This window comes from Sarcophilus harrisii, chromosome 6 (genome assembly GCF_902635505.1).
Source record: "Sarcophilus harrisii chromosome 6, mSarHar1.11, whole genome shotgun sequence".
Taxonomy (NCBI): domain Eukaryota; kingdom Metazoa; phylum Chordata; class Mammalia; order Dasyuromorphia; family Dasyuridae; genus Sarcophilus; species Sarcophilus harrisii.
In genome coordinates, this window is record NC_045431.1 from 220,830,656 (window position 1) to 220,854,397 (window position 23,742).

Here is a 23,742-nt window from a genome sequence, read left to right on the forward strand (position 1 = left end):
TGTTGGTGGAATTGTGAACACATCCACCCATTCTGGAGAGCAATCTGGAATTATGCCCAAAAAGTTATCAAACTGTGCATACCCTTTGACCCAGCAGTATTTCTACTGGGCTTATATCCCAAAGGAGATACTAAAGAAGGGAAAGGGACCTGTATGTGCCAAAATGTTTGTGGCAGCCTTGTTTGTAGTGGCCAGAAAGTGGAAAATGAATGGATGCCCATCAATTGGAGAATGGTTGGGTAAATTGTGGTATATGAATGTTATGGAATATTATTGTTCTGTAAGAAATGACCAGCAGGATGAATACAGAGAGGCTTGGAGAAACTTACACGAACTGATGCTGAGTGAAATGAGCAGGACCAGGAGATCATTATATACTTCAACAACGATACTATATGAAGATGTATTCTGATGGAAGTGGATTTTTTGACAGAGACCTAATTCAGTTTCAATTGATCAATGATGGACAAAAACAGCTATACCCAAAGAAAGAACACTGGGAAATGAATGTAAACTGTTTGCATTTTTGTTTTTCTTCCTGGGTTATTTTTACCTTCTGAATCCAATTCTTCCTGTGCAACAAGAGAACTGTTTGGTTCTGCACACATATATTGTATCTAGGATATACTGCGACATATTCAACATATATATAGGACTGCTTGCTATCTATGGGAGGGGGTAGAGGGAGAGAGGGGAAAAATCGGAACAGAAGTAGATGCAAGGGATAATGTTATAAAAAATTATGGATTCTGTCAATAAAAAGTTATTATAATAATAAAAAAAATAGTCCAAACTATTTTAGAAACTTGGTGATCAATTCTCAAAATGTGTTCAATAAAAGTGATTCACATTTGAAAATTTGGCAATAGATTTCAAACAATCTATAGTGTTGTCTTTAATTTTAGAATGGAGAATGCCTTAAGTGTAAAAACATGAAGTACAGAGACCTCTAGTGAATAGCTTGCCAAACTACAGCTCTATATCCTACAACCTGAAGAAGAGAAAATGTTTTCTTGGAAAAAAATGGTAAAGCTTTGAATATTCAGGAACACTTGTTCTCTATATCAGGAGTACTTGGAAAAAACTAGCAGGGCTACCTGTGACAGCCCCTTCAATTATTAATGAAGCTAAATTAAAAAATTCCTACATAGAAATCCAATCATTTTTAACATCTGGCTTCCTTCACGACACCTCAATCCTTTCCTGGTCCCACCCATGTTTAGTGTTTTCCTCTGAGATTATTACCAGTTAATACTGCAAATGTCTTGTATGTATGTAGTTGTTTGCATGTTGTCGTCTCATTAAAAAGTGAGCTCCTTGATGGTAGGGGCTATTTTAGCTATTTTTGCCCTTTTTTTGAGGGGGGTATCCCCAGAACTTAGCACTGTCTCTGATACCTTATAGGTCTTTAATAAATGCTTGATTAGCTGCCTATAGGACAAGAAACACAGGAATTTTTTTTCCCCAGGGAAAATGCAAATCCATAAACAAATGAGCATACATTTCATAGACAAAGTTTCACATACATGTGGTTTTCAATGCAGATGCTGTGAAGTAGGAAAAAATACAAATCTGTTTAAATATTTAATGCTTTAACTACTGGTGTGAGTGTGTGTGTGTGTGTGTGTGTCTCCAAAGTCAAAGAGCTTCCCTTCTCTACAGCTGCATTTTTCTATCTATAAAGAGGAAACTGACCTCTGCCTATGGCTCCTACCAACACTAGTACGTCCTCAGATCCAAAGAAATGGCCCTTTTTTCTCTTTTGTCGTCATTATTGCTAGCTCTTTTAACCTCCCCTGACCCATACCCCACCTCACAGTTTAAAAACAAGAAGAAAAAAGGCCCTTGTAACAAATAAGTAAAATCAAATACAATAAATTCACCCAGGGGTTATGGCTGGAAATTCATCTCCTGCTGGACCTCGAGGCCATCACCTCTTAAGGAAGCAGGCAGCTCTATGGATCTGGCTAGCCACTATTTTCATCAGACTTCTTGCTTTAAAGCTTATTTTTCCTTTAATATTGCTGTACTAAAGGGTTCTCATTTTTCCCCTCTTCATTCTGTATCAGTTCATACCCATATTCCCAGGAATTTCTAAAATCATCTCCCCCCAATTCTTAAGGTACAATAGTATTTCATTTAGTCCTCAGAATCTGTCCAGCCATTCCATAATTAGTGGGCACCCCTTTAGTTTCTTACTCTATATTTTTGTATGTGTGGATCCTTTTTTTTCACTCTCTTTGAGGTATAAGTCTAGTAGTGGTTTCCTATATTAGTTCAAAAGATATTACTCCTCCAAACTGTCTACTAGAAAGGCTTCACTGACTTCCAGCTCCATGAGTGTGTGTGTGTGTGTGTGTACCTGCCTTTCTACACAATCTTGGACAATTCTCATTTTCCTGGTCATCCCTGCCAATCTGATGGGGGTAAGGTACAAATGTGCTGGAGCCAGCTTACGCCAGCTCTGGAGAGAGAATTCTTAAATTATCGATGTGAGAATTTACACATTGGAAATTGGCAAATGATATAAATCAGTGATCTATCTTTTTGTTGGTTGTATAGTGTTGGTAATATAAAAAGTGATGGCAAAAATCTTAATGAGTAGATTACATGTAAGTGTATTATGGACATCTTTTTTCTTGGATAGTCATTTGCTAAATATTTATCAGAACATCCCTTGTGTGAGGTCAATCTGAATTGTGTTTTTTATTTCTCTTGTTATTAGTGATTTCGAACATTTTTTCCACGTAGCTACTGAAAACTTGTATTTCATCCTTTGAAAGCGAGTTGTTCATATATAATTCAAGTCAATTCAGTTTCTATCTTGGACACCTGACTTTTTCTGAGAAAGCTGCTAGAAAGATTACTTTTTCCAAGTAAACTATTTCCATTTTAATTTTGCCTGCACTGATTTTGTTTGTTCAGAAGTCTTACAATCAGAAGTATCTACTTTATATTTTGTGATCCTTTCTATCTGTTCTTTGACCAAGAACTCTTTCCCCATCTATAGCTTTGAAAATTATCTTTTCTGTTTTTGTAACTTGTTTATACTATTGCCTCAATGCTCATTGTTTTACCTTATGAAAAATGAAAGCAATTCTAAAATTTTATCTATAGGGCAATAACCTAATGGGTGCTATATCTTTCCTTGCTAAATGAGATACATGTAGTTCTGGGAATAGTTCCAAAGAAAAAATGAAGCTGCTTGTGAGTAAATAGCCCACAAGGTATGTCAAAATCTTTAGTATCATTTTGTTTATTCAAGTTGTTTAGTAGATGAAATTTGACATTATTTCTGTTCTCTTTCATATGGAAAGCTGCCTATGACTTTGTAGACTTTATGTATTGAAAGATTAGTTATGTAGCTAATCATTAAATGGCTAATCACACTAAGAATACGCTATATAAAAATGACAGTTCTTTACTTTTAGAAGGAACCATTGGCTATGTTTTGGGGAAATTACCAGAACTAGAATGTAGTTTTCCCTCTATGCAATAAGATACTACTCCCCTCCCCCCCCCCCCCCCCAAAAAAAAATGGGCTTTGAATTCCTAAGTATCACTTTCCATAGTTTATTTTCTCTAGTGTTGACTCCACAATCTAGGGTAGGGTAACAGAAGTCTGAAACCATAATCTGTTTATGTTCAGAGGTTTCTCTTTTCATGTATTTTCTGAGCATTTAATAGTCATTGTTAACTCCTATACTCCTAAATTAGCTCAGTCACTAGTTTAGTACTTGCTAGCTTCTAGGCTTGGCATAATCATTTCAAAAACTATCTCCAGGTAATTTTTCATGAATATCAAGAAGGCACTGTGAAAATGTAAAATACTATTTACTTTATGAGGTGGTACATTGTAAAACAAAGATGATTAAAGTTAGAGACAAAAGTTGAATGACAGATCTATTTTTAGGCTTCCCTAGTCACTTTTCTCCCTGGGCCTGATTCTTTATTCTTTTAGGAGAAGAAAATGGAAGTTCCCTCTCAAATTCTATGGTTAACCATGTGCCCTGGGCAGGCTGGCTGCTGAATAAGAGCCTGCCTTTTACATGACCTTCTGTTTCTTTCTTTAATGTTCAGTCTCTCCTGGCACTGTGTGTACAATAGCACCTCTTCTGCTGCTTCTAAAAACACTGTGCCTGGAAATCACACTTTTGGGACATTTTGCTATGAGAAGTTTATGAACTGCTAGTGCTCATCACATAGTAGGAGAGAGCTTGAGCTTTTTCTTAGAAGGCATGTAAGGAAGGAAATACCTTGGAAGATATTTTCAAATTACAAAAATCACTATCATAAGCTGGTATAGTCTGTTAACATGGTGCTACTGTGATGTTAGATTAGTTTCAATTTATTCCAAACACAAAATTTTAAAAGACTGGACTTAAACCAATAGCCTAAGAAAATCATACAGGTTAAAAATAAGCAGCTTTGGGGTTCATGCCAAGGTTAATGCCAAATATTGGCAAATGTCATCATTATGCCCCATAAACCTGCATTCTTTTAGTAGATGCCATGTAGGGATGTAGCAAACTTAGAGGTTTATTTCCTACTGTGACCTCTAGGGGTAGCTGTACAACCATTAACCATGATGATAAGGTAAAGCTCCTGGCTCAGCTATCTCAGGTTGACTAAAGAATTTTTTAAAAATACTCAGAATTAAAAACCTGCTGTAACAGGAGTTTGTGAGAGAGTTCAACAAAGGGTGACCTGGGAAACTAAGCAAAAGTGAGGCGTCTTTGGCAGAGAATGAATTTCTTTAGAATGGATCAATTTTCAATTACTAAAAATTTTACATGTGCCTCTGGTGTATCTATCTAGGCATCTCTTCCAAAGGTGGTTTTAAAGAAACTAGTTTCAATGGATTTTGGCAAAAGAAAAATATTGCTAGGCAAATGCAAAGCAGATTTCTACTCACAGAGCATCTTTTTAAAATTAAGATGGATACCACTGAATAACGTCACAGTACTGGTTAGTCACACCACTTGCTACCATGACAGTGTAACAACTGCCTCCATGTGTGCTACAACTCACTAAAAATGTGAGCCAAGTCACATGTGTCTGTACATTAGAGGCAGGGAAAAGCAAGTTTTAATCAGCTTTTCCCTGATTAAAGTCAATAAGACTTTAATCTTATTGATTAAATTAGCAATCACTAATTGCAATTACTGATGGGTGGAGAAGGGTCCAAGAGATCTGAGAGACTGGACCCATCTGTGAAAGAAATGTGAAATGTGGATAGTTTGAGATGAAAGGGAAAGGTTGGTCATATAATCTGAAAGAAAGCCATGATGGAATGTGTCACAAATCCCTTGGAAGATCAGTGTAGTCACCAAAGGGTTAAGAAGAATGACAAAGAAAAGGCCCTTGACTTCAGCAATAAGAGATCATCAGATCACCAGTGTTAGGCAGGCAGTGGGGATGGAGATGCAACTGCATAGTGGTTCTTGCAGAGGGAACAGGAAGTAAGGACGTGGAGGGCAGGGTAGTGTAGACAGTTAAGACCGTAACACCTTGAAGGAAAAACAAAGTCAAGAGAACTCCTTGAAAAGAGAGACTGAGGCAGGAGCTATTGAGGTCTAGTCCAAGTCCTAAACTTGACCCATAAAATCTTTCTACAATATTCTCCAGTTTGTGCTTGTCTCCTTAAATTGGGTAACTCACTACCTTAAACGGTCATCCAAATCATTCTTCAAATTTAAGAACCTTGAATTTTAAGAAATTTTTCTTTATAATGGACAGAAATCTATGTTCACTTTGTATTCCCTACAGTACTTAGCAGTGCCTTGACAATCTATGAATATAGCTGTAATTAACTTCTTTAACTGTGCTTCTCCAGAGATTAAAGATTGAAGTGTTTTTCTTGATGTGAACCAGTGAACAATAAATATCCTTAGACATTTAATTAGCACCTTTTATGCCTTGTGTCCCCCCTTTTTTTGTGCATTATTTCTTCTTTTATGGTAACACATGTACAAAGCTTACACGTAAAATGGATTCAGCTGGGCATGTGATACGGTGGATGCCTTGTGAAATATTCACATGGCTGGATTTGAAAAATGAAATTAGTCAATAACTTACCCATGCTTCAAGCTAATTCCTCCGCCAGTGCCGGTGACCCAGCCCAAATGGTAAAACTGCTTGCAGAGCTCTGGAATCAGATTTCTTGGATGTTCCTTGTCCTTAAAAGAGAAGGGAGAGGGGAAAATTATTTTCATAATCATTCTATCACATTCTGTTGTCTAGAAAACTGTACCATCTTTTACAGTTCCTTTACTGAGTCTTTGTGGTGTATTTTATCTTTTCTAAAATGGACTATAAGAATATCTACTTCATATCAGTACAAACTAGAATGGATTTATGGCTCATAAGGAAGCTCAAATACACGTAAGGCCTACATATAAATTCAATCTTAGAAAGAAACACAACATTGAGGACCAAGGCCCCTACCCCCGTCATCCCATTCCTTGAAAGCCCTCTTTCTATGTAGCATGCTCAAAGTCTCTATACATTATATACAACATATACACTTTTTTTCCTTTTCCTCCATCATCTATATAAGATATGTTGCTTATATAGCTATAAGCACAAGCCAGTAGACTGTTTATAAATGTCAGAGAGACAAGAGATGGAACTAGACTGAGGCTCTTAACTTGGAGTTCATGAACTTGTTTTTAAACAAATGTTTTGGTAACTGTTAACTGTGAATTAGTTTCTTTTGTAATCTTATGTATTTTAAAATTATTTTGAGGAGTGCAGAAAGATCCATGACACCAAAAAATGTGAAGAATTTCCCTGTCATCTTTTCTTGAATACTATCGACACTTTACCTTTTTCGAAGATGGATCCAGTCTCTAATCTCTTGTACTTTTCCTCACCTATCCCTAACTGCTCATTGACTGATTAATGCACATACAATTGTGATTCAGCTCAGCTACATTTTGTTGTCCATATTGGATTATAGCCCAAACAGAGACACTGGGTGTTTTTTAAGATCCCTTTCAATTATGAAGTGTGATTCTATGTGAAATCCTGTATGACAGAAAGCCCATCTCAATCATCGCAGCATTAGCTTCCAAAGTGGTACCCAGAGCCTCACCTCAAGGAGGTGTATGATTGAGTAAAGTATGATGAAGTGGGAAGATGAGTTCATCCCACCTTCCCTACAGCAACCAACTGGATTTCCAAAACAACTTATTCCCAGAACAACTCTACTTCATCTGCCAATTTCATAATTGCCCTTCAGAGTCAACAAAATCTAGGAACCCATAAATAATAGTTGCACTGCCACTGGGACAGAATGTATAGCACAGGATGAGCAGACCAGGACTGCTACTAATCTTACTATTTCATTATTTACATGCTCCCATCAAACTCACCTTTGTTCTAAACCTCTCTTCTTATGTGTGTGTGTGTGTAAATGGAGAAGGCTCCTTGTGGTGATCATATTAAAATGCAACTGGGAAATATTTAAAAGATAAAATGTAATACAACAAAGATATTAATTGCATGTGGTTTTCCAAGTCAATATGTAGTAAGGATCCTTATGTAGAATTTAGTGTCCCCTTTGCATTAGAGTTTGGACCTACTGGTCATATAAGGTGCCATCAGCATCCTAGTGACCCTTGTGGTATACAACTCAGTCTCACCTTTTATTCCTTCTTCCTCTTCACCCTACACAACCCCCACAAGATCTTTCCTAACCGTCCTTTTCTTTCTGCTCCCACATCACCTTAATTAAGAAATTAGTAAGTGCCTATGCCTCAAATTCTCCCCCTCTCCAATCCATCCTACACACAGCTGCCAAAATGATTTTTTAAGAGTACTAGTCTGACCATGCAGCTCCCCTACAAATGCCAGTCTTTCAATACTGATTCTAGGCTCACAGATTTTTATCTCATGCTTTTAAAATGTCTGCTTTTTAAAAGTTTTATAATATGTATAATTATCAACATAATACTACTATACTATATAAAGTTTATAAATAAATATGTGCACAGTGAGGGTGAGTGATTTTTTTTTTTATAACTCTCAGGAGTGACTTCTCAAAAATATCTGGAGACAATTGCTTTAGAATTTAGTTCCAATTTCAAAAATAATCATAATCCATGAATTGTGGAACTCTTTAGGAGAAATTCTTACTCATTGTTCAATCAGAAATTTAATTTTCCATACAGTGGCTAACAATTTTGGTGAGCAGATCCATAACCTGAAATAGATATGGCAGATTAAAGGAGGAATGTATATGGAAGAAGGACATAGAAAGGAGTTGTCTCAGTCAGAAATTATTAAAGAATCAGAAAAATTATGAAAACAACATTTTGGAGCCACATACTTAAAAAGATCAAGACAGCGGGAGAACTCTTATTAAACTGACCTCAGGTCATAATAAAAGATCAAATTGTGACCTCTATGCTTTAAGGAAATAAAGAAATTCTAATAAATTTTAGGATTAAAATTAAATGGTCCAATAGTCTGGAAAATTAACTTCTCTGCAACACTGAATTCTAGAATGATAGAAGCAGGGATAGGGATGAGACCAGATTTCCAGGCCTCAGTTCATTCTAAGCTAACAATAGGGGCCTACTTCATAGCGGACCATATCATCTGTCAGTATCCTCATCATCTTCCTCCAAGGGTCAATCAGCCTTGGCAGCTCCTTTTTTGTGAATCCTTCCTGAGCCCTGTAGCTGCTGGCACACTCTCTCTCTCATGAATCTGTCTTATAAAATACTTATTTAGTGTACATGTTGTTTTATGTTGTAATAACAACAACTGGCATTTATGTACAGCTTTAAGGTATGTGTGGGTATTTTTATACTTTGGTTACTTTATTAGCCAGTGATTAGCACACAAGAAGCATTTAATATTTGTTTAATTGTAGGGTTACACTGGAAACTAGAAAACAAAATTCATAAGTAACCAAGACACCTCACTGTAATTTTAGAAACGAAGTGCCAATAATGTATCAGTAAAAGTAATAAATCTGATCAAATTCATGTTAAGTGTAATATTTTCATTTTAAAATTATTAGTACAAGGATAACCTTGTACTTTTTTAAGCATTAATTCTCCTCTTCAAATAATGTGTTTACATAAGAAATGCTTTTAAAATTGGTTTAATAAGGACAAAGATAATTCATAATAAAAGGTAATAATTCTCACTAACATTTTCTTCACAATGTTCTAATTATAAGAGATCTATTCAGCATGAAAACTGAAAAATATATCAAATTTCTAATTTCTCAACAAGGACAACTGAGAAATCTTTGTGATTTTCACTTTAAAACTCCCTTATGCAAAAGTCAGCAATAGTGTCCTCCCCTCCCCATGGCATAATTGCCTTTTTTTTTTTTTTTTTTTGCTGAGGCAATTAGGGTTAAGTGACTTGCCCAAGGTCACACAGCTAGGAAATGTTGAGTGTCTGAGGCCACATTTGAACTCAGGTCCTCCTGACTTCAGGGCTGGTGATCTATCCACTACACCAACTAATTGTCCCCATAATTGCTTTTACAATTGACAAATTTCTATTTTAATGAAAAAATTGGATACTATACTTGATGTTTGTCATGCTTTAATTATTTGAAAGAAATCAGAAGCAAAAAAAATCAGAAAAACAGTGACAGAGGGCTCCTTTAGTCTATTCTCTTTGAAGAACTTCAGTCAATGGCTCGCAGGGAACTTATTGTTATGTCCCATACAGATGCTAAACATCTGTATGGAAACAAATTAGGATTTCTTGATGTTTTCAGAACATTTTTGTAAACTAGTATTTTTGCATTCTAGGTGTCACGCTAAAAAGTTATTATTCCATAATAACAAAGATCTTATGAATTCATTCAGGTCTTGTGAAATAACAGAGGTCACAAAAATGAAAGACTGTTGGGAAACAAAAAGTCAGCTATCTTTGTTAAAATAAAACAAAAAAACCCAGCAATTCACATGTATACAACACTTGAAGATTTGAAAAGTGTTTTCTTCCCAACAATTCTGTGAAGTAAGCCAGGAAAATATAATTTTACAGATGGACAATGACCTGAGAGGCTAAGTGCCTTGACCATAGATCACACAGATAGAAAGTTTTGAAGGCAGAATTTGAACTCTGATCTCCTAACTTCATGCTTAGCACTTTATACACTGTCACACTGCATAGCACCATGGCATATAGCAGGAGCTTAATAAATGTTTTTTTTGGATTACCATTGTATTATGCCTAATTCACCATATATTAACGTCTAAACCTCTAAAGCTCCAACATTAACATTAGCCAAATGAATTTATTTACTAATGGAGCTTAAAAAAGATTTTTATCTATAATTTAAACTGAGAATTCAGGGATACTAAACAAACAAATCTATGATGTAAATCACTAAATTGACACCATTAAGAGTCAAAGGAATTAAATAGGCCAGGTCCAGGAAATGAACATCTTCCTAGTCTGAACCAGCTGCTCTTGAACTCTGTGGTCTCAGGCCCTCTATAACATGCCTCAAAGTGATTAAGGACATTCTACTTACTTCCTACCCTCAGATTTCCTTTATATAGGTTACAGCTTTCAGTATTTACTATATTCGAAATGAAAATGTCTTAATATTATTATGAAAACAGTTTTCACCAACTGGACTTGCTGACCAGGAAACCCTGGACCACACTCTAAGCAGTTCCAAAGTCCAGGAAGACTGACTAAGGAGGATAAAAGTGAGCAAAGATTCTAGTGAAGAGAATATCTAAGGTGGGATCTCCCTCACTGTGGGCTGTGGATGGGCCCTTTGGGGTGAATCAGTGTGCTCTCTAATAAATGTAGATGTAAAGAAAAGGTGCTATTAAAGGTATGAGCAGAGGGGTCAAGCACTTCTCTGGCACTTAAAAACTGATTAAAATGTACTTTTCTCTAATTGGGGCTTAATTTTTAATTGTTAAAAAATCCCAGAAATTTAAAAAATAAACTTATTTTCCTGACTTGGTAGAAGCAAGTAGATAACAAGTTGTTGACAAATATATAAAACTCTAAGAAAAAACTCAACATGGAAACAGAATATTGAAACACTGATTCTTAAGTTGAGGTGCCTTGAAGCTTATTTAGCTTAATCTTTGTTCAATTTCCCCTAAAACATCCATTTTGTGAAAGGAAATACTTAAAACTGAAAACAACATAATTACTTTAAAAAATTTAACACATAAACTATGATAAAATACTAAAGCTAAATGTTTTTGCTTTCCAGCCTATTTAAATGTATAATGGTAACATAAAAATTTCTACAGAAATGGCTTCCTCATCTTTTTTCAAATTACTAGAGATTAATTTACCCTTAATTGAACCGAAAATAATTCCATGTGCTTTGGAATTAGTGATGCTAGATAACTGTGAAATATAAATTTTTAAAATCCAATGAATGATGTTTTATATTCCTGAACAAATTGATGAAGGAAAAAATGAAAGCTTCATCAGCATCTCCAGTTCCTGCTAGGGTAATTTCTAAGTAATACTTTCAAAAGACATCAATTACTCTTGCAACACAGTACTATTATAGGAACCCAATTTCAAAATACAATTGGAGAGTATAAAATTGTAAACTTTTGCAAATATATGGTTATTTATTTACTGTGAAAACAATAACAACAGACAAAACAGTTTTCTAAAATTATTGATGAAATAGTAGTGGCAATCATTATTAATGCTGTTTTAAAGAAGGGGAACCTGAAGCTGAGAAGTCAAGTGACTTACCAATTTTTTTTCTCACATCCATGACTGAATAATGTTTGGTGATAATAATTGCAGAACTTTTAAAAAATTCTAATAAATTCAAAGTTAACTTTTTACATTACCATTTCAGTCAATATTATCCACCTTTTCAAGACATAAATCAAGATGGCAACATTTACAGTAGCAATGGCAAACTGAGAAATGAACAATGAGGTTCAGGTAGATGAGTGGGCCTTTTGACTTCTCTGGCAGCACTCTTTCCCAACTCCTTTGGCTGCTCCAACTTCCTTCCTCCCCGCCTCTTTACATCTTCCTTTTACGTGCATGGAGTCTTTTTCATTAGACTGTAAGCTCCTGAAGGGCAAGGCTTTTTTTTCCTTCTTTGTATACCCAGCACTCTGCACAGTGCCTGAGCCAAAAGACCCTCAATAAATGAACAGCAGATAGATGATATGGTTTGACATGGTGATAGTCACTTTAGGTTTCTGGATTTAACTCTCACAAAAATTGTACTGGAAGCTGATAATTAGTCTAGTTTACTTCCATGATATTTTAGTTACAGCAAATTTCTTTCATTCACACACACACACAAACACTTAACATTGCCTTTTGGAAATATTTTATAATGAAGTTGTAATCATCCCAAGAAATAATGAACTATTCAGAGAAAGATCCTTTATTAGTAAAAACTAACAGACTGATTTTTATAGCTGCTTAAATAAACTGTACATTTAAAATGTGAATGAAAATTCATTAAAGTATAAATTTAGAAATAATGGGAAAGTGGAAACTTTTTAAAAGCTGCTAAAAGTATCTGATTAATATTAATGAGAAATTAATGGAATAAAAATTTCTGTATTGTTATTATTTATAGTAAAACCATATTGGCTCCTTAATATATAACACCTAGTTGCAGTTATCTAAACTCCATGCAATTTGCAGTATTTTTAGGAACAAAATATAATAATTATATACTAAAAGTCCATCAAATTGGCAGAATTCTGCAGTTTTCAAAATCTGTGAAAACTATTAATTTGCATAGCAAGTTAAAACACTATAGAAAATAGCTCTGTTCCTCCTTTTATCTTTTCAAATCATTTCAATTATAGCAATTAGTACACATCAGACAATACAGAAATAACAACTGATAATGCAGCTGTGTTGCTGAATTTTGACTCAAATCATTCACAGCATGAAATGACACTTTCCAAGTAAAATAATCACTGAACAGAAAGAAGTAATACAAAGATGTTTGGTGAGAATGTAGTCATTTAAATTGTTTAAATTAGTAGGTAAACAAAAACTAGTGAAAAGAGAAACACAATGGATGTCAGAGATCTTGCTTTTAGTTCTTCCTGGTTCTAACACTACATGTATGTTATAGGGAAAGAGTTCTTAACAGCTCTGAGAACATTTCAAAAATATTTTGATAACTATATTTCGATATACTTGATTTCCTTTTAATCCTATGAATTTTATGCATCAAAAAACAATATCCTGATGAGTCTGCAGACTTTATCAGATTGCCTAAAATGTTCTTGATACAAAAAAATTTAAGAATCTTTATGATATGGGAACTGATTTGGCAAATTTCTTAGACTAAATGGAGTCTAGTCCAGTGCTGGAGGTCCTTTCTCCAGTTTTGTGGTTACTTCTCTAAAAGGAGGCATGCATATTTGATGCCAAGAAAACCCATGCAAACTTTGGCTTTGCGATTTATTTATTTGCCAAGTGATTTGGAGAAGGAACCTAAACTCCATGGGCCAGTTGCCTTTCAAAATAGAGGTCCTGGAAGGTTCTTTATTGTTTTAAATTAATGATCCAGAAATCCTAATGATCCTTATTTTAGTTACATGAAAAATAGGCTTAAAGTTCATTTTCATTTTTTTTTTTTACTATTACTTTGCTCATGAAATGAGTAACATGAAAACACTTCAAAAACTACAAATCACTATGCTAACTAAGACATGATTCAGTCCCAATCACCTCTGATGAACGTTTTTATCTTCCAGCTCCCACAAGCTTGTAATCTTGAGAGAATTTTTATTTTTTAAACTCTTTTCTTCTTCTCTTGATTCCCATATCCAAACACCAAATTCTGTTAATTCTAGCTGTTAAGGACCATGCTTAAGTGTGAAGGGGCAGGTGATTCTTCAAAAGCCCCCACAACTGTGAATCATAACACACTTGAAGGAATTGCAAATCAGCCTTTCCTGGCACAGATGTTACTTGTGAATTGGGAATGAAATATATTGGAGGGAAAAGGAGGGAGGTCAGAGAATGTAAATGTCTCTCAGTCTCCTTGTATCGTTATCATCCTCTCACAGGAAGGGATCTATTCTTCTGGTCAGAATAGCAGCCACTAGCAGGTGGCTCCTGTAACAAATGGTGCCCAACACAGGGCACAAGAAACAAAGAAGCAGAAAGCGCTTGAAAGCTATTTGTGAGTAGGATCCTCCCGGGAGAGTCTCTTTGGTAACCCATGGGAAAGGAAAGGGAGAAGAGACCCGGTAAGACTTTCAGTCGGGGTAATTAAAATGGGTCAATCCGTCAAAGGGCCTAGTCAGGAGACTGATGAGGGATTTATGAAAAATGTTTACTCTGACGACAATCCTACTTCTCCGGCTGTCAGAAAGTTTGCCTCCATGACATCTCACAAGATTCAACAGCTGCTATAGTGTCTCACCCTACACCCATCCAGAAAAGACTTTGATAATGCTTTTTGTATTCCTCAGCATGCAGACTCGGATAACAGTTGCTGTACAAACTTACTGCTGTCGGAGGGAAAATAATCATGTTCCCATAAAACAAAAAATGGGGATTTGTTAAGGACCACTTAAGTGTGAAAGGGCAGGTCCCGATTCTCTGAAAGCTTCCACTGTTGGAATCCTTACAAAGTGTTAAGTCATTAGAATTGATAGAAACAATAATTATCTAATTTTGCATGGTTCAGTATGATTGATCTGATCCTACGAGGAGATGTTATGGGCCAGAACTTGAAACAAAGTACTAAGTGGAATTGAGGAGACAATGGTTAAATCTAGTTTAGAATTGATTGAATCCTGCAACAAATAATGGTTTCCTAGTGATATAATGATTGGTGTGTACTCAGTGTATGGCATATAAGCAAGAAGCTCTCAGACACAGACAGACAGAGAAGCCCAGACATAGATACAGAAGCACACACAGAGACACAGAAGCCCACTGTAGGAGGCGGAGACAGATTCATTCCATATTCCACCTTTGTGCTGGCTGGAGACATTCGGAGAGAGCTAGGAGCTGAAGCTCAAGACTTTGAAGGACACAATAAAGGACTGGATTTTAACTCCTGGCTACATTTGGGGTGATTATTACTTGGAACTGAAACGAAGGCTGCCTCCAGAAACCTGCTCAGAGAGAACCATCATATTATATTATAAAAAGGAAGAGAATACCACATCATAACACACTTGAAGGAATTGCAAAGTGGCCTTTACTGCTGCAGATGTTGCTTGTGAATTGGGAATAAAATAAATCAGAGGCAAGAGGGAAGAGAAGGGAAGCCAGAGAAAACAACTGCCTCTCAGTCTCTTTGTATCGTTATCATCTTCTCACAGGAAGGGATCTATTCTGCTGGTCAGAATTAGATCCCCAGCAGTCACTAGCAGGTGGCTCCTGTAACATCTAGCCTTCCACAACTCAGTTTTAACCTATCTTTCTAGTGTTCTTTTCCTACTTGTTCCTGACATGAACTCTCTGGTTCAGTCAAAATGCTTATTTACCTATTCCTGGAACATTCTTTGTGTTTTCTGCCTCTTTATCTTTGCTGATGCTACGTCCTTATCTGGAATACTCTTTGTCAAAATCAAAATCCAGCCTATTCTTCAAAGCACCCCTCAAAATGATGGTGATTAGAAACGAATGTGACACTTATTGTCCATATAGATCTCCTTCGGCGTTTATCACATATTACCTAATTACTGTGACAATCATCCAATATCATTTATTTAAAATCTCCTCTAACATGCTAGTGATGTAAAAATTAAGACATGTTCTTCCACCATGGCTTATATATTCCCTTCAACTAATACATAAATTACTGGAAGGGATTATTTTTTATACTACATGGTACCTCAACAAGTCTAGCAATATCATAAGTTTATTAAATTCCTATCGTGGACATCCCAGTAACTAGTAAGCACTTTGAGGTATAACCCCAGATAGGATAATGTACCAACCAAGAATGTATGAAATCAGAGTTCAAAAAGAAACTGGGACTTCTAATTATGATAAATATCATAATACTTGACATGGTTGTCTATAGAATAGGAGCTCCCTAAAAGTCATGTTTCCTTGTGTGGTCTCTTTGGTGAAGTAAGGTTTATAGAAAATTGTCATTAGTAGAATATAATCCAGTGTGACACACATAAGTCTTATATATATAGTCTAATGACTAAAAATGTCAGAACTAAAGACCTGCCTTTTCAGTTTTCTTACCTCTTACTCCTTAACATGTACTCGTATCCAGTGGCTCTGACCTCCTGGGCATTCTTTCTAGCTGAATCCTATCCTTGGTACAGTCTCCCTTTTCATCTCCATCTATCACCTTCCCTGGCTTTCTTTAATTCCCAATAAAATCCAGCTTTCTGGAGAATGCCTTTCTTAACTCCTCTTAAGTTAAGAGCAATCACCTGAAATTCACCATCAAGCCCATTACTCAAACTCTGGATACACGTTCCCAACTACCTTAGCCTCTTCTCCAACCTCTTATTGGAGGGCTGGAGGGTGGAGTACTCACTCAACTCCCCCCAAAGTTTCTTCTATAAAGGACAGGATCTGTTGGACTGTCCCTCTCAATTTCTCCGTTGTACCTGCAGTTATCCTTGGTTTGCAGAACTCCATCATATTTCAGAACTATCCCTCTCTATTATTTGGTGGAGCCTATTATAATAGGCTCCACCAAAAGCCAAAAAGGCTCCTTGTGTGTAGTCTTCCCCCTTTGTCAGCCACTTGAGGATTTAAGACAGCTCCCCAGAACTTAATACAGTGTTTGGTACATAGCAGGTGCTTAATAAATATTTACTGAATTGAATTAATTCCAGGGCTTTCCTTCTTATCATTATTATCTCATACATAGCATGTCTGAATATGGGCATAGGAAATGTCTTTCCTATTATATTGTAAGCTCCCTAAAGGCAGGGACTATCTTACATTTCTCACATAGCCCCTGAGCACAACTGTCACCCCTTCCCTGTACCTTAGGCTAAGCACAGAGGCATCCCTGGATGCTGCTTGAGCTGGCCATGCCCTGATCCTTCTGTGCTCTCTTGCCCCCAATTTGTGCAAACATGGCAGGGTTCATCTCAACCGCAGCTCCTTGGCATTTTAGCTTTCCTTACACTGACAATGTTAGCAATAATCTTCCTGTGATCACCGGGGACTTCGTTTTCACCCTATATCATCACTGGGGTGAGAACAGGCCCATAAGCCCTGCTATGTGCCTTAATGAATGTGACAGGAAGATCAAAAGAAATTTACATTTGTAAATAAAATCTTATTGTAGTTAAAAATGTAAAAATGATTCTCAGTTCACAGGCCATGCAAATAGGCAGGGGCCAAAGCAAACCCAAGAGATTATAATAGCTCCACCAAAAGCAAGGAACATTTCATTTTTGGCCTTCTATGGCCAACTCTACACAGAGTAGTACTTAATAAATGGGTGTTAAATAATTTGGTCAAACAACTGACAGATGAGAGAATGAGATTTACTGATTTTTTTAAAAGCATTTGAGGGGCAGTCAATATGGTGCAGTGGATAGAGCACTAGCCCTGAATTCAAGAGGACCTGAGTTCAAATCCATCCTCAGACACTTAATACTTCCTAGCTGAGTGCCCCTGGGCAAATTACTTAACCCCAATTGCCTCAAATAAAACAAAACAAAAAAAGCAAATGCCCCAGGAAAACAAAGTATAGCTTTAAGGGAATCTATTAAAGCAAGATGGCTTCCACTTACATAATAAGATATAAAATAGATGCCATTGTTAATACTTTGTTCAATAATCTATTGAATGTTCACAAAGCAAGTTGTAAATAGAAACCTGCTCATCTTGTTGTTCCTCAGTGTGACCTACGCCGTTTTTTTTTGCAGAAGGCAAGTGTGTGTGTGTGTGTGTGTGTGTGTGTGTGAAGTAGGACACACAATTATTCCATCCCATCTCAACTTTTTAACAATGCAATGTAGAAATATGGCGGTCTAACAGTGTTAAGTAAGGAGAAATTAAAAAAAATAAAATAAACCAAAGTGTAAAACAGATGGTCTCATTCACTGCTGTAACCACTACTTATCTTTGATTAAGAGATACCCAAATCTAAACTGTGAAATTTTGTCTAAAAGATCTTCTTTCACATTTATACAGGTAATTGGTCGCTTCTTGTCTCCTGTCCTTGAAAAGGCAATGTTTTCTCATTCCTTTAACAATCTTGCCAGTTGGGAGGCAAATAATTCCCTGAAAGCCTCTATTTATGGAATAATTTTCTTTTTCTACCACTCTCTCTTTCTATGAAAGTGAAAACTGCCTAAGAATGTTGCCAATCGATTATATATTCTAAGTAGGACAGGAAAAAAAAAAACCTTCCTTTCCCACTAGCAGCAATTCTCAGATCCAAATCCAGCACCGGGCAGGAGGGACTTTTCCCCTTCTCCCCCCAAGCAATTCAATTTCCTGCAAAGTATAACCTTCTTTCACTGGATTCTAAGCACCTTGAGGGGAGGGCTTTTGTTTCTTTGTATCTCTGCCGATCAACTCAGGGCCTGACCAGTTTAAGTAGGTATTTAATAAACATTTATTGCTTTGTATCTTTTCGAGTAACAAAGTATCTCTCCAGTCACAAAAAGGCAGGGAGAGTACAGACCCGGGAGTAGAGGTGCTAGCTTTGAAAAGCTGAGACAGAGGCCAGAGGAATCCAAGTGGGGAGCAGTGGCTAGCTGATAATCCCCCGCAGCAGCTGTAGTCAGAGGGAGCTGGGCTCCACAAAGCGGGCCCTCCAAAAGGCATTTATTAAGCTCCCATTTTTCCATGAAAGTGCCGACTGCAGCTTCACTTTCCTGGGGTACAGAATCACTTTCTATGATTTTCCAGATCCACTTAAAATCAATCTTTACACGGAACTGCAAGGCGGCATCAGATGCCATCGAAGCCAACCTCGTTATTTAAGAGACGGGGGAGAAGAACCGAGAAACCCTCTTTTCCTCTCTCTGTATCTCCTGAATGTTCCTTCTTCGACTCCCCTGATTCTAAGGTTCAGGTGGAACACATCGGAACATTGTCCCTGGGTCCCCTCCCCCTCCGAGCTCTTCCAGGTTCTGGAAGCTGGGAGAAGGTCCGAGGCAGTCCAGCTGCGGAAAGCTGCCGGCAGCAGCTGGGGGTCCCGGGGTGACGCGCAGACAAACAGCTGGCACGTGGGGAAAGGTGAGCGCGCATGCGCAGGGGTTCCGCTACAGAAGCGGCCTCCTGACGGCCCCTCCCCCCGCCAGTCACGCTTCGGGTGCGTGTACCTCTACCTCCTTTTCCTCCTACCCCTGGACCGTTAGTAGAATAATGGCCAGGGGCGATCGCTCCCTCTCCTACCTGCACCAGGCAGCTGTGAGAGCAACAGCGACCCTCCGGAGCTCGGCAAGCGGCCATGACCCCGTGCGCCCTCCTTCCGGAGCCTTTCTCGGAGAGCTCGGCGTTTTCTCTCAGGCAGAGCGGGGATCAGCCCAGGGGCGGGGCTCAGCCCAGGGGCGGGGCTCAGCCCAGGGGCGGGGCTCAGCCCGGGGGGCGGGGCTCCTAGGCGAGCGGACCAATCCGCCGTGAGCTCGGCCGGCCGGGCGGCCGGCTCTGAGGACCCCGCAGGGCGCCTGTCCTTCTGTAAAAATGGCGGCCTCCTTGCGGCTGGGCTGCGGCCGCCGGGCGCTGCGCTTCCTCCTGGGCTCTGCGAGGGGCCGGCGGGCCGAGGCCGCCGTGAGCTCGCTGGGCCGCGGCGCGGGATGCCGCGGGCTGCGCAGCACGGCGTGGCTCTGGGGTGAGTGCTGAGCGGGGAGAGGCGGGTCAGCCGGGCCCGGGCTCCGGGGAGAGGCGGGTCAGCCGGGTCCGGGCTCCGGGGAGGGCGGGCCGGACGGGGCTGGCCGCGGCTCCGGGGCGGGGGGCGCGGCTGAAGCCTCCCTCTGCTCCGCGTCCTGCGGCGAGACGACCGGGAGGCCCGCGGCCCGGGCGCTGGCCGCGGGCCGCCGTAGGGGTCACCGGGCGGCTCCCGCCCCCTCCGGCGTCTCCTCTCTGGGATTTTAACCATTTCTTCCGCCCCTGCCCCGGGGTCAGGAAGCCTCGGCTCCAATCCTGCTCCCGCACTTGGTGCCGGCGTGAGGCTCTAGCCAGTCTCCCCCGGTCTCTGCCTGGGCTGCCTGTCTGTGGAGAGTGGAATCGGCGTCGGTGCTTATCGGAGATAGGCTGCTGGGCCCGATGAGATTACATTTAGTGCCTTGTTAGCCTTAAAGCGTTACAGAGACCCAAGTGCCTCCTGTGTGCCAGGCTGGGCTCCGAAGCCTGTAAGTGGTGAAAAAGCCTGGCCCGCTCTCGGGCAGCTTTCGCTCGAAAAGGAGCTACTACTGCTACCCCCACCACTACTACTACTACTACTACCACCACCACTACTACTACTATTACTACTACTACTACTATTACTACTACCACCACCACTACTCTACTATTACTCTCACCCACTACCTACTATTACTACTACTCACCACCACTACTACTACTATGCTCCACGCTACTACCTACCACCACTACTCACTATGTACTACTACTACCACCACTACTACTACTTACCTATCTACCTACTACTTTACCACCCACTACTACTATATTACTTACTACTACTACTCACCACCACTACTACTATTACTCTACACCACCACTACTACTATATTACTCTACCACACTACTACTACTATTCTACTACCCTCTACTCTACTATTACCACCACCTACTCTACTATATTACTACTACTCACACTACTACTTATTACCTACCTACTACCTATTACTACTTACCACACTACTACTATTACTCTACTCACTCCTACTATTCTACTACCTACCTACTTTACCTACTACCACCACCACTGCTACTACTATTACTACTACTACCACCACCACTACTACTACTATTACTACTGCTGCTACCCTACTACTACTATTATTACTACTACTACCACCACTACTACTATTACTACTACTGCCACCACCACTACTACTATATTACTACCCACCACTACTACTACTATTACTACTACTACCACCACCACTACTACTACTATTACTACTACTACCACCACTACTACTACTACTATTACTACCTACTACTACTACTACTGCTACATAATACACTCTACTACTACTATTACTACTATTACCCCACCACTCAATAATACTAAACTATTACTCACTCCTACCTACTACTACTACTTACTACTGTTTACTACTACACTAGCTTACTACTATACACTCTACCACTATATTACTACTCTCTCTACTATTAGTAACATACTAACTAACCCAAAGGTAATACTATTTTTTACTTACTCCTGTTACTACTACTACAATAATAATCCAAAAAAGGTAATTACTCCTCCTTCTCTTACTACTACTTCCACTACTATTCCTACTACAACAATACAAAGGGCCATTAGTACTGCTACCACTATTATTTCTATTCCTCCTACTAGTAAATCAAAACCCAAAGGGTAGTTACTATTATTGTTACTACTGCATAATTGCTACTGCTACTACAACAATCCAAAGGGTAGTTATCCTATCTATTACCTACTATAATTACTATCTGTATATTACTGCCTCCTACTTAATAAACAACATATCCATTTAAAGATGTTACTAGTACTATTACACAAGAGTATTCATGACTTACTAGAAATCTTAAAGGATAGTTACTACTTTTTCCCTTAGTACCACTAGTTTAACTGGCTACTAGCAGATGACAAATAATGAATGGCCTGATTACTATACTTTATGTCAAGGCTAACAACCAAAGGATAGTTACTCAGTACTATTAGCTACAACATAGCTTAACAAGTTCTCTACCTACAATAATACAAAAGATATTGCTACTACTGTTGTTTTATTCATAAGAATGACCATTGACATCAGGGAGGTAACTGCTAGTGACATGGCAACTGAATTGATTTGCAGTAAGGAGGGTGGCCTCACTTTCCTTCAGATAGCCATCATGGGTTTAAATGGCAAGACTATAGATGGGATGATTGGAGCATAGAGCCTGTGCATTGAACATGACTGAACTGACTTTTTAAGCTAAGGTCTTCAACAAGTCTCAGCTTGATTGAGGCCTTATCCATCCATTGTTAAAGGCTAAAATAGCCATTGAAGCAAAGAATCTTCTCCTCACCTAGAATTTTAAAAAGATTTAAATTGAATAAATGAATGATTGAATCTGGGAGGGCAACAGTAAGGTTTCTGGCCAAAGCCAAAATGACTGCTATTTACATTCAATCAGAGTCAATATGGGCCCAAACAATGACCAAATGGGGCTTGACCTAGAACCTGTTGGTGTCCCATTTAGAATCAAATGCACTTAAAATCATTTTTTCCCCCTCTTTTGCACCTCTGAACCCTCCCAAGATATCTTGGGGGTTACTGGCTCGATTTTTCTTTAAGGACCAGGACTTAAAACCCAAATCAATCTAATTACTACTATTATAAATACTACTACTCTAACTACAACAATCCAAAGGATAGTTACTACTACTACTGCTCTTACAATAAGTCAAGGGGTAGTTACTACTACTACTAGTGTCATGAGCTGTTTCAAAAGGATTTACAGGCTTGGCCGCATCTCTAAGTGAAGGGGCAAAGTTTATTATAATTTTAGCATCAATTAAAGTGGGCTAAGTGCCAAAAGAACTTAGCAAAGAATCAGGAACAAGAAAATAAAGTTATAGGAAAAAGAGTAGGTGCTTCATGTCACCGATAGCTAATTTTATATCTTAGAGGTAGGATTGTGGTGTGGTCTTAGTGATGGGTTTGAGGAGTAGTCTGGCATGTACTCTATTATTGAATTCTATGACTTAGATTGTCTCAGAAACTTGTATTAATGACCAACAGATTATCTGATAGTCAGCATTTTGTGGAACTGTCATTCCCAAGGCTAGGTGGCCTTAGGGTTATTGCTACATCCTCCCTAGGAGCTACACTACATCATTACTATTCTTACTATAACAATCCAAAGGGTAGTTATTAATACTACTATTACTAATACTGCAGTCTAAAGAATACTTACTACTATCTCCATCATCATTATTTTTATCATCTAACATTTAATCCTTCTATTTAAGAAAAAATGGAAAACTTACTATTATTAAGGGAAAAAAAGAAAACCCCAGTCCTTACTTAAAAAATATATGCAATCAAAAAAATCATTCCATTTTGACTATGTACAAAGAAAAATATATCTTATTCTGCCCCTGGTCTTTCTCTTCTGTCAGGAAGTAAGCAGCATGCTTCATTATAGGTCCTCTAGAATCAATGCCACTGCCCAGTCATCCATTTATTGTGTGGAAGGGTGCTTGGTAGATATTTTCTATGTAAATATACAAATACAAGCGAAGAAGAAAGTGCATTAAAGGGAGATAGAGAGGATGGGGGTGGGCAGAGAAGGTACCCAAGAGAAGTCATGGTGGAGAAGTTGGGGGAGTGAAGGATCTCTGACCTGGATACTTCCTCTAAATGGAGGTTCTGAAATCTCAATATGAGAAGAGGGGCCTGAAAGGATAGAGGGATGCTCCAGTATGAGAGAAGGCCATAGAGGTGTGTGCTGGAAACCTTCCTGGTGAAAAGGTACCTGAGGCATGGAGTGGGGAGGAGGCAGAGAAAACTGAAAGATGATTGATCTGGGAATTTTCTCAAAATGGTGTGATCGGGTTATCTAGAGAGGCAAAGCTAGTTGTGAGAAGTCTTTCTTTCATTTTCATGGAATCCTGAAGAAGTTCCT

The 23,742-nt window shown here is 38.5% G+C and overlaps 2 protein-coding genes across 2 annotated transcripts in view; one reads left to right on the forward strand and one right to left on the reverse strand.

Annotated features, from left to right (window-relative positions):
* APIP (APAF1 interacting protein) overlaps window positions 1–19,455 on the reverse strand; it is a 30,539-nt gene extending 11,084 nt beyond the window's left edge. Inside the window, exons 1-2 of the mRNA XM_031942860.1 lie at window positions 19,309–19,455; window positions 6,079–6,179 (exon numbers count right to left, since the gene is read on the reverse strand). Coding sequence (XP_031798720.1) covers window positions 6,079–6,179; window positions 19,309–19,365 — 158 coding nt within the window. The 5' untranslated portion in view covers window positions 19,366–19,455. The remainder of the gene's footprint in view (window positions 1–6,078; window positions 6,180–19,308) is intronic.
* Window positions 19,456–19,596: 141 nt separating this feature from the next.
* Window positions 19,597–23,742, forward strand: part of PDHX (pyruvate dehydrogenase complex component X) — a 75,591-nt gene continuing 71,445 nt past the window's right edge. Inside the window, exon 1 of the mRNA XM_031942859.1 lies at window positions 19,597–19,744. Coding sequence (XP_031798719.1) covers window positions 19,597–19,744 — 148 coding nt within the window. The remainder of the gene's footprint in view (window positions 19,745–23,742) is intronic.